Raw genomic sequence first — 11,727 nt, 5'->3', positions numbered from 1 at the left:
CTTGTCGCGAAGGCCATTTGAACTGAGACCTGAAGAACGGGGCAGAGGCAGCTAGGTAAAGGGCCATGAGGGGCAGACTTAGAGGCAACAGGAGATGCCAAGGGCCTGAGGTGACAAGTTTTGGGATGGCTGGAAAATGGGGCTAATAATCCCTACTTTTAGGAGTCAGCTATTATCATCACCATGTTGCATAACGTGTGGTCCTCGAACTCAGCGGGTGGGGGCAGAACCTGTATCTGTTCTCACACTCACGGGGTTAAACCCTCCAACTGTAGTTGGGCTAATCCAGGACAGGTGTGGCTGGACCTCTCTGCTTGGGGCTGGGGGTAACCTGGGTTTGACTGAGTTCAGATGTGATCTACCTGTGTTTGCCCTGGGACCCAGGCTGAAGGCTTTCTGGAGGAAGCTCTCCTACCCTGGGTTTCTGGAGAGCAAGCAGGGAACCAAACCATGCCAGGGAATCACATGCTTCTGTTTATGTTCTGTCTACTGACGTCCCATTGGCCAAAGCAAGTCATGTGGGGAAGCCCCACTCTGGCGTGGGGAAGCACCTTCTGGGGGAGTGTGAATATTTGCTGAGTGATAGTCACTCTCACCCACCACCTCAGAGGGTTAGGATGAGAGGTGTCGGCACTGGAATGAGCACATGGTAGTAAATACTCAGTACGGAGTATTTAAGGAGGAGGATGTAAGGACAGGCCATGTCCCAAGGGCCTTGAGAAGCCATGTGGAAGTTCAGATTTTCCCCCGAGGACAGTGGGAGCTGCTGAAGCTTTGATCAGGTGGGTGACATGGTTTGATTTGGATTTCGGAGTGACCCCTCTGGAAGCCAAGTCGAGGATGGTCTGAAGGAGGTGAGACTCAGGGTCAGCTCGGGCCTGGGGTGAGAAGCAGGAAATGGGTAGGATGGGTCAGGAAATTTCAGGAAAATGGGGTCTGGAGCGTAAAAAGATGGGGTGGCCGTGTGGGGGGAGTGGTGCCTAGGATGAGTCCCTGGTTAGTGGCTGGGTGACAGGGACACGGTGTTGGAATCCGCAAGCTGAGGAGCACAGGGGGCAGTGCAGGTGGCTGCGGGGGGCGGGCATGTGGTGCGCTGGGTGGGATGACATGTCCGACGGGAGGTTTGCACAGGACCTTCAGGGAAAAGTGCCCCTCTTGGAGTGTGGGAGAATCTGGGTGTGGCAGTCATATCAGCTGCAGGGGAGGCAGTGAGGGGGCCGCAGTCATCCCAGTTGCCAGGGGGTGGAAATATGCTGTGTCCAGAGGCATGTAATATGTGGCCAACATTGCTAGTTGCTTGGAGCACTCCATTCTCACATTCTTCTTCCAAACTGAACCCTGAAATTATTTGAAGGTAGTAGTGCTCAAGCAAAAGACTCCAGCCCCCACCTTCCTGTCTGGCCAATGAGTTGTAAGTAGGCTGCTCTGTGTTCTGGGAAAGCTACTCAGAGTGTGGGGCCATGCCTTTCTCTTTCTCTGTCTCACAGCCTGGTACTCAGATGCGATAGCTGAGCTCTAGCAGCCACTTTGGACTCGGAAGCTGAGGGCCACATCTTAGGTGGCTGTGGTGAGCAGGAAGGAGGCTGCTTCTCGGACACCTTCGTGGAGGTCCTATACCAGCACTGGGCTGCCTTTTACATAGAAACAAAACTTCTCTCTTGTTGAAGCCGCTGTTGTATTTTTCTGTTACATTCAGCTGAACTTAGTCCAAATGAAAACATTATGTTTCTGTTTCTGCGGTATGTGGTCAATCTGCAGCCTTGCACCTGAGTGCATTTCCAGTTCCTGCCGTGTTCATCTGAGAATAAACCTCAGCTGCCTTGATGGCGCTGATGGCTACGGTGTGCTGCGCCACCTGGTGGACACATGGCCGACAGCGTTCCTCTCGCCAACCTCACAACACAGAAGCTGGCGGGAGCCCGGGCTGGCTCATTTGACCTCAGCCCCAAGTCATCTTTCAGCAGGCGACACAATGAGTGCTCCAGAGCCCTGAACGTCAGTGGGCCTCTGAGAACACCGAGAATTCCCAACCTTCTTCAGCTTCGCAGCCCAGGCATGCTCCCAGAACCCAGTGGGGGCTGCTTAGCTACCCCTGTCAATGGGGCGACCCCTCCCCTAGGGTGAGAATTTCTGGACTAAATAGAGGGCTCCATGTGACCTCTCATTCCTTAGTCTTTGCTTTTAGAGCAATGGTTAAAGCAGGAGAGGAGGTGGGGAGATGACTCACTGCCTGGCTGAGCAGGAAATGAACGCCAAGGGAGGCTGACCTGGCAGCAGCCTGCAGCGGAGGAACGGGGGCCGTGGGAGCTCCGGGCGAAGGGTGCTCGTGTGGGTGGACTTGCTAGTCTCCTTCTGCTGACTGCCGGCACGAGCCCAAATGGCCAACAATGTCAAAAGCAGAGTTCAGACAACAAAAACAGGCCTTGGAGTCTTAGAAATTCCAGAGCTTCGCTGGAAGGTCCCCTGCCCTTGGGCACACAGGTCACTCCCGGTCTCCCGCCGACAGTGTGACTGGTGCCAGTCTTCTCTCTCTGGGCTCCACTCTGTACCAAGTGGCCGGATCACCTTTCAGCGCCGACACTGTGTCACCACGGTGGCCTTTGTAATTAGCGTGGCCCTAAGTGACTAAGGGGAGATAGCAGAAGCTGTGGGGAGAAGCCCAGAAGAGCAGGAAGGTGACTTCCCCAACTTGTACCTCAGCACCCAAATGGAACACCTGCCTTTTCCACGGCACGTGTCTGGGGAGGTCCGTGCCACACGGGCAGTGGCGGGGTTCAGCAGGTTGACGTATGGCCTTGGTTTCTCCCTGAAAGGCTGGGGTGAGGTGGGAGGAGAGCCAGAGGGCAACAGACTGGCCCCAGGGCAAGGGCACTGGAGCAGTGGGTATTGAGAAGATAGAGCAGGCAGAGGAAATGAGATCTGGGGGGCATGAAATGCACCCCAGTCAGGAAGCTGTGCACCACACGGCTTGGAGGAAGGACTGAGTCAGCTGTCACCTGAAGGCCAGAGAAACTGGGTCTCAGGGTATTTGTGCAGCATTTTACCCCAGCTCCTGCCCTTGGGCTGCCGGGCTAAAGTCCTACTTCCCTGGGATCAGAACCCAGACACCTGGAAGCCCTTGATTTGTAACTCTTCATACTTTTTATACTTAAAATGACAAAAATGAAAGAATTCTTAAAGAAATCCTAGTACCTGTTGGCTCTGAGTCAGGGGTTTCTGTGTGCGCCAGGCAAGGGGGTTGTGTTTTCTCAAGCTCCCCTCGTGCCACGGCCCTGCCTTAGTGTCCACCCCTCCTGAAAGGCCACCACCTGCAACAGGGCTTGGGTTCCCCCGTGTCCTAGCGTCCCCTTCCTTAGGCCAGCAATCTGGTTCTCCCGCCGCTTTCTCTGTCTGCATAGGCACCGGGAGCTGTTTGCCTGGTGTGTGTGTGTGTGTGTGTGTGTGTGTGTGTGTGTGTGTGTGTGTGTGTGTGTGTGTGTGTGTGTGTGTGTAAAGCTTGGTTCTCTCTGCGCTTCTCAGTCCTGTTGGGATCTTGGTGGTCCTCTGCAAGGAGGGACCCCACTCAGAGCCCAGCCCCTTGCTTCTCCTGCCACTGCCCCCCACCCCAGCTTTGCCAAGCCTGGTATGGGGGTTATCTGCCAGCTTTTCTTTGGCCCTATCCTGGGGAAATGCATAGGCCCCACCACCCCTTCCCAGGGTCTGCGCCTCTGCCAGGGCTGGCTGGTGGAGGTGTGTATAACAGGGTCTCCCTCTTGGGCACATTCACCCAGAGAAATGTGCAGGCAGCGCTGAGGGTGTCGCTGCCCCTATATTCTGGGTCTGTGAGCTGCCAGAGGACCACCAGCCACATGGGAGGCAAATTACAGGACACAGCCATGACACGGGTGGGGCACTCTGACCACCCCAAAAAGTGTGGTCGGGGGTCCTCCTCCGGGAGATTAACCCCACGGATTTTGGGTCCAGACCACTCTGGCATTGTCTGAGCACCACTGGTCCTGTTTCCTGGGGGCCACTATGGCTATTGGCCAATTTACTGAACAACCTGAGCTCGGTGAGGTGCAAGGTGGAGACGGAGGCTCCCCCCGTCCACCTGCTGCATTCAGCCTGCTGTGCTGATGCTGAGACCCTTCCTTACCCTCCCCTCCTCTGTTCCATCTCTGGGGACAGGCCTGTGTCTCCTGGGCTGCTGGTCCCGCAGTGGACGGCCAGGGAGGCGCGGCCGGCGGGGAGGGGGCGGGTCTGACTCTGCCTCCTCCTCGGGCCGCAGACAGGCCCACAGGGGCCCACTTCCCCCGCGGAGTCTGCTCCCTGGTCCGGGAGCGCCTCTTTCCTCTCTGCCCCCTGGTCCTGGGCTGGAAGTGTTTCCTGCTAGCGCATCTCTGGAATGCCTGGGCGCTGGCGGCTTCTTAGCGCCCTCATCGCCAGGCAACAATTCCCTGAATTCAGGGGTCCTTGTGCGGCGTACCCCAGGGTTTCTGTTCCCACTACCCATGTCCAGCTGGGCCTTCCATCCTGCCCTTGACGACCCTGGGAGCTGACTCTACCATCGCTTTTTAATTATGTCATTAAACAGCCGCATTAAATGAATTTGAAACATCTGACATCCAATTCAAAGTTTTCCTCTGCTCCCAGTCCAGCCCGAGCCCCTGTCCAAGGGTCCCGGCCTGGGGACGGTCAGGGTCGCTGGCTCTCCGCCCCCTGCTCCCCTGCTCAGGCTCCCGGGAGCCAGGCAGGGGTGGGAAGTGATGGAGGAAGGCTGTCCTTGGGCTCTGGACGCCGGGGGGCAGGCGGGGGGAGCCTGTTCCGTCGATGACCAGGCGGGTGGTCTCCTTTTGGGTCGGGGGCGGGTCCGGAGCGGCAGCACGCGGAGCTGAGCCTGGTGCGTGGGGAGGGCTGACTGTCCATCCCTCTGGCTCCTAGGAAGTGTGAGTCGGAGGCAGGGGGCCCTTCACACGGGCCTGTAGGTTCCATTGTAGCTGAAAGTGGGGGGCACCAAGCAGTCCCGGTCCTCCTCGGGGATCCAGCGTTGGACGTAGTTGGGGCCATTGTCCCGGGGCCACACGATCACGGTGTCTCTGGAGGCCAGGGAGGGGTCCTCTGGGAAGAAATTGAAGGGCCGGAGCAGGAAGCCCACGGAGTTCCCTGGAGTGGCCGTGTTGGGGATGTCCTCGGAGTGGGGGATGTGCAGGAAGCCCACTGTGACCCAGGCCACCAAGTCCTGTGGGAGAGAGGGGGCTGTGCTGAGGGCCCAGGGGTGCGGCGGGCAAGCCCCCAGCTCCACTCTGAAGGAATGGGCACCTCTAGACCACTGAGCCTGCTGTCCACACGGTCCTGGGACTGGCACAGACCCCGGGATGGGCCTGGGGCTGGAAGAAGGCAGGGCCCCTACCTCGTTTTCAATGTTCTCATTGTTGTGAAGAAACTCCTCAAAGACCACAGGTGGGTCCCAGGGGTTGTTCTGGTTATAGATGCTGCTGCTGAATAGCTCGGACTCCCGGTACTTGGTCACCGCCAAGGGGTACCTGCCCAGGCAGAGAAACCAGGGGCCTCTGGGTGCTGGGGCCTCCCAGCCCCTCCCAGAATGTCTTGGGAAAAGCTCCTGCCTTCCCTCAAAGGTGAGACCAGGCCCTGGGCGTTGGCCAGATTGACCGGCTGCGCCCTGAGGTCCCCATGCACATCGCGCTCTCCTCCCCAGGCAGGGCCACGCACCCAGAACACATGCACACATGTATGACAAGCACGCACATACCTAGATGCTCCACCGCATGGACTCAAGATCTTACAGCCACTACAGCCAGAAACAGACACACGGACACTGGGAGACTCAGGAACCTTGAGGGAGCCTCTAGCCCTGCAGCCTCCAGGAACCCCTCACCTGGCCCAGGTGACAGCCTGCTCCTCCTGCCAGCCTGGGGGCAGCACTTGGTGGGCCATGGAGTGGATCTGCAGGCGGTAGCTGCGCTGGTGGCCCCAGGGGTTCTCCTTGGGGCTGGTGAAAAGCAGGTACTGGGGCAGCGTCTGTTTGAAGCGGAAGGCCGCCTGGCGCTCCCGGGAGAACTGTGTCTGCTCCAGAGTCGGCTGGACGATGCGGTGCCCCGGGCTCCAGGGGTTCGTGATGTTTTCCAGCTTCATCTGCAGGGTCTGGAAGCTATTCTTGGTGCCTACAGGTGTGCAGGGAAGAGAATGAGAGCCAAGCCCCCTAAACGGAAGCGTCCTCCTTCTACACTGGCATCTCCACCCAGATCACACCCAACAGCAAACCTTCCGGGGTGAAGACGGGGTTGGGGTATGCGCTGAGCTAGCCATAGGGTGGAAGGAAGGGATCAAAAACAGAGAACCACAGAGGAACTCCAGGAGGCGGTCGGGCGGCTGCATGCCTCCGGGCAGCGGATCCTGAGAGCTGAGCCCCCAGCCTGTGTGCTGCAGCTGTGCCCTGGAGAGGGGACTGCTCCCCTTGCTCAGGCGGAGACTGGGTCTAGTACCCTCTGTACCCACCGGGTGAATGGGGCTGAGCAGGGGAAGCCACCCATCTGGTCCTGGGAGCCTGTTCTGACATGTGACTTGATGCCAGGCCATGTTCTGTTTGTTCCGCCTGTACCATGTTTTGTGGTGACATCATGAATCCAAGAGACACAATGAGCACTCTTGGAGGACACTGCGTCCACTTCACGGTGCCAGCCAGCGCCCGCTTACACCCCCCTGGCCCACGTACCCCTTTCCGCCCCTCTAGGGGGTCAACCAGCACCAGGGCAAGGATAGGGTCCTCACCCACACCCCCCGGGCACTAGCCCCTGTCCCTGTTTTCAGGGCACACAGATTTCCAGCACTGCAGGTTTCACAGCTGCACAGATTCTCCTGGTTTGACGCCCCCAGGGGAGTTTTGACACGTCTCCAGAGAGTGTAGGTTATGCCTGGATTCCAGTGTTTGGCCAGGAAGGTCCTTCCCAGCCCAGTCCTACCTGCCACGTCCAGGTCGATGCGGTAATGCACCAAATGGGTGTGAATGTTGCCGATCAGGTGCGTGTGCAGGCGGGTGCCGTAGCGCAGCCCCTCGGGGGTGTAGAAGGTGGCGTGCACATAGCCGGTGGCGTGCATCTTGGCCTCCATCACCCCATTGGGGTAGAAGATGAAGTCCCAAATGTAGTCGTAATTGTAGACCGTTGATGTAGTTCGCAGCACCAGCACCTGTCCCTTGAGACCCGCATAGAAGTTGAAGCCACCGCTGAAGTTGGAATCAAAGTGCCGCCGAAGGGGCACCCCAGTGGGCATCTCAAAGAGGCAGAGGGCCCGGGGGTAGCGCACGGGGCCATCAGCATCATAATAGTGGAAGGCATCCAGGTAGGTGGCTGTGTCTGGGCAGTCGATGCCAGGGGCTAACTCGTAAGTGGTGCTGCCCATGCCCCAGCCCATGTCCATGTATTTGGTCTGCATGCCTGCAGGTGTGTGTCCCCCGTACAGTGCTATCGCCTCTTGCACGCTCACCTCATAGGCTATGCGCTCACCCGCAAAGTGCACGTTCAGGACCTGCAGCCCGGAGGAGGAGCGCAGCCTGAAGGCAAAGCTCCAGCCCCCGTAGAGCACGGTGTTGCCCTGCAGTTTGTAGCGGGGGCCTTGGGGCTGGACCAGGCGGGGGCCGTTCACAGTGATGGGAGGGGGGAAGTGCCCACGTGGCGTGTAGGAGGAGAAGAGGGGTGGCTCCTCGAGGCTCTCTTCCTCCTCCTTGCCCTTGGGAGGTGGGTCCTGCAGGGCCACCACATCCACTTCTCCTGCCTCATACTTCTGTGCCAGTTCATCCACGCTTTGGTAGAACCTCCCGTTGTACCAGACCCGCATCACCGTCCAGTCCTGGGCATTCGTGCTTCCATGATCCACGAGGAGCTCCAGCCCAGTGGGGTGCAAGAAGAAGCCTTCTACGAAGCGCTGCAAGATGAACCAAGAGTGGCGCTGGCCGGAGGCCACGCCCCGGGGTGCCACATCTGTGAAAGTCAGGCATCGGGAGTGGCAGTCCTGGAATGAGAAGCCTGTGGTGTCAAGGAAAAACCGGTGCAGGGGCTTGGTGGCCTCCTGCAGGGTGTGGCTCAGGAGGGCGTACTCTGCCAAGGAGACTGGCCTGGAGGCCCAGGCAGCCTCATGCCCCGGCTTGGGGGGCAGCTCTCGCATGTAGTAGGCCCACGGCAGGGGCCCCACCGCAAACTCAGTGATGTTAGGGTGCTCCTGGGCTCCAAAGAAGATGATGACTCGCGCCTCCCTAGCGGGACGCCTTTGACCTTTATCCAGAAACCTCAGCACATTTTGCTTCTTGGGCAACAGCATCTCAATGAGGAAAACATAGTTCTTGGCCATGGTCAGTGCTCGGGAGGACTCCAGGTTCAGCTCCTTCCGGGACCAGAGGAAGTTGTGCACAGCCTTCAGCTCCTGGACGCTGAGGTCCGCAAACACCTCTGCTCGCCTGTGTGGGGTCCATGGGGAGCGCTCGGCTGCAGCCAGTGTCTGCAGCACCAGGACGGCAGCGAGGGCCCAGCTGAGGGCCAGGGTCTCTTGCCCCATGGCTCTGGAATGCAATAGAAGGGATGCACTTGGTTGTTTTATGGTAGAAGAGAATGGGTTTCCACCAGGCTGAGGCCTTGGACTGCGGGGACCCTCAGCCCTGCGGTTCTCCTACAGACTCAGCTTGGGGGAGAGAGGATGAGCAGGAGGAGCACAGAGTATTTTTAGGATGGTGACAATACTCGAGGTGACACTATAATGATGGACACATGACGTTGGGCATGTGTCCAAACCCATAGAATGTTCAACAGCAAGCGGGAGCCCTCATGTGGACTGTGGACTGTGGACGGGGGTGATCACAGTGGGTCACTGTTGGTTGCCTAGATGATAACACATGTCCCTGTGTGGTGGGGTGCTGGTAGAGGAGGGCGGGGGTGAGGGGGGGTCTGCGTTGCAGATGGGCACATGGGAAATCTCCCTTGCCCCACCCCTGGTTGAGGCAGTCCTGGGTGGCACCTGGGGCCACACACAGTTCCCAAAGCTGTTCAGGTCTGTGCTTACCAGTGATTTTAATTCTGCTCTCTCTTCTCGCTCGTCCATAGACCTCTTACAGTCCTGTGTATTTTCTTACCTATGTAAACTTATTTTACCATTTTCTGTGCATTTTCTCAGCAGGGCAGAACCTGGGCTCTGATCTCTCCACCTCTGTATTTCTCAGCCTCTTGTGTCATGGGTGTTGACAGCAAAGCTGTGTTTTTGATATGGCACTATTTTTTATGTAGATACATTTTGAAATTGAGTGTGGAAGTTCAGTGTTGACTCTGGTGTCAGGCTGCCTGGGTTCGAGTCCTTGTGCATCCCACCACCGGGACCGATGGTGTGCCCTTGAGCCAGTTGCATTTGCTCAACTGTGCAATGAAAATAACAACCACAGTACGTACTTGCCAGGACTGTTGCAAGAAATCAATTGGACAATAAGGATAAACTGTTCAGAACAACTCCCACCTTGCAGGAGGCACTCGAGAAATGCTAGCTGCTCTTTAAAGTCACCCATGAAGATTCAGTCTGTGATACCAGCATTTAGAAATTTAAACAATGGAGAATGATTCAGCTGTGATCAGGCTGTAGACCCGTGGCTTTGAGGACGAGGACTGGGTGGCCGGTCCTCCCACAGGCCCCTGTGGCCCCTCTGGTGGGGCACTTAGGTTGTGACCCTCCAAGGGGCCCCTCAGGGTGGGGTCATCCCAGGCGGCAATCAGGGAGACACCCTCTCCCCTTCCATTTTGGGGGATGGATGGTGTGGTCAGGGTCTTCACCTTATTACCCTACCCCCAGAGCTGCCAATGACTCCCCTCCGAGTTGCCTGCCTGTCCCCGGGCCCTGGGGGAGGCCCTGGGACTCACATGACCCGTGCTCCCCAGCCTGAAGGGAGCGGGTGAGGCAGAGGGGCTGCTGGGCGAGTCCAGAGTCAGCAGAAGGGTGTGGGGGTGAGCTCTTGTTTACTAGTGAATTTTAGTCAAGACTTATTTTCTAAAAAATAGATTTTACTTTTTAGAGCAGTTCTAGGTTCATAGCAAAATTGAGCAGAAGGTGCAGAGATTTCCCATATACCCATCTCTAACACAGACACCCCTTAACCCCTGCCCATCTCTACCAGCACCCCACCACACAGGGACATGCATTACCATCTGGACACCTACAGTGACCCACTGTGATCACCCCAGTACACAGCCACATGAGGGCTCCCACTTGCTGTTGAACATTCTGTGGGTTTGGACACAAGCACAATGTCATGTGTCCATCGTTACAGTGTCACCCCGAGTATTGTCACCATCCTAAAAATCCCCTGTGCTCGGCCTGCTCATCCTCTCTCCCCCAAACCCTGGGAACCATTGACCTTTGGGCCGTTTGCAGAATGTCCTGCAGTTGGAATCAGGGTTTGCAGCCCTTGCAGGCTGGCTTCTCTGGCTCAGTAAAATGCATTTCAGCTCCTCCACGTCCTTTCATGGCCAGACCCCATTTTTGGTAACCTCTTATCCCCAAATTTCTTTCTGCTTTGCTAAAGAGGGAGATGTGGAAGGGACCTGTGGCCCTTTTAACCTGAACTTGGCTATTCCTTTAACCATTTCCTTCCCTAATATGATCCTCTGTTCCGATTCCAAGTGGGCAGCAGGCGAGGAGGACAGTGGCAGTGAAGCCACAGAAGGGGGACCTTGGTGGCCAGCGAGACCTCCATGCTGGGCACTGTGAAGCATGCCCTCTCCACCTGCTTCTTATCTCTGGCACCCCGAGGAGAATGGCATCCATCCCCTTGCTTTGCCCATCTCACCCAGGGCAGTTTATGCCTGCCTCCCACAGAGCCCTGGGCGACTCCCTCTGGGCTCCTGCCGCTCACGCACACCCTTCTTCCCTTGCTGCCCTCCCCTCCCTGGCCACCCCTCTGGACGCTCCCTGAAAGCCCCTCCAGAACATACCTGTTTGCTGTGCTCTGGGCTCTCTCTGCCGCGAGCCTTGGTCTCCGACTCCTCTGGAGCTTTATGGCTCTACTGGACCCCACCCTTAAGGGAGGAACAGGGCGAGGCACGCCGACCCAGGTGGGGACCTAAGGCTCAGGGGTTCCCGCAGGGGGCAGGGGCAGCGGCCTGCAGAAGTGCATGGGGCTCCGGCTGCTGCAGCTCCTGGTACCCCTTCAAGGACACACGTTTGGAAAGCCTCCAGGCCTGCAGCACGTCAGCGGCCAGGGGCCACTTGTGTTGTCCGCAGTCTGTTGCCCTGTCATTCTTCCTGCCGCACAGCGGCTTCCACAGAGCCGTCTGCCGTGCTGTCTGCTCCGAGCTGGGCAATGCCATGACCTGCTACGGCAGCTGGTGTCTCAGAGGCTGGGGATAAGGACGAGGGGACATTTACTAAAACGCCTCACCTGGAACAGTCATGGACAAAGGCAGGAGCTGGTAGAGACTGACACCAACATCAAAAATAGAGAATTGACCCATCTGTAGCATTGGGAACCAGAGACAGGATAGCTTGGGGGAGAGAAGCCACTGAGTTGGGACTCCAGAAGTAGTCTTACAAGCCACCTCCAAGACCCTGACTGCACCTGGAAAGGAGGGAGGAGCTGGCTGGGGAGAAAGCCGTCAAGGTGGCTGAGGCTCTGGCCCATCTGGGAGGGGGAGAGAAGCTGGTGGCGGGGAGGGGAAGGTCCCCGTGTAGGGGGGGTGGGTAGGTAGATGCAGGGCAGCA

At 57.7% G+C, this 11,727-nt stretch overlaps 1 protein-coding gene across 1 annotated transcript; it reads right to left on the bottom strand.

The window, feature by feature from the left end:
* Nucleotides 1–4,518: 4,518 nt before the first annotated feature.
* On the bottom strand, nucleotides 4,519–11,079 carry AOC1 (amine oxidase copper containing 1). The gene is made up of 5 exons (XM_036899681.2): nucleotides 10,962–11,079; nucleotides 6,960–8,551; nucleotides 5,876–6,161; nucleotides 5,390–5,522; nucleotides 4,519–5,218 (listed from the first exon to the last, which is right to left on the bottom strand). The coding sequence occupies exons 2-5, from the start codon at nucleotides 8,545–8,547 to the stop codon at nucleotides 4,949–4,951; spliced, it is 2,277 nt and encodes a 758-aa protein (XP_036755576.2). The 5' UTR covers nucleotides 8,548–8,551; nucleotides 10,962–11,079; the 3' UTR covers nucleotides 4,519–4,948.
* Nucleotides 11,080–11,727: the final 648 nt, after the last annotated feature.

Source organism: Manis pentadactyla, chromosome 7 (assembly GCF_030020395.1).
Source record: "Manis pentadactyla isolate mManPen7 chromosome 7, mManPen7.hap1, whole genome shotgun sequence".
NCBI lineage: Eukaryota > Metazoa > Chordata > Mammalia > Pholidota > Manidae > Manis > Manis pentadactyla.
The sequence above is the reverse complement of the archived record's forward strand: the minus strand, read 5'-3'. Positions and strand labels throughout refer to the sequence as shown.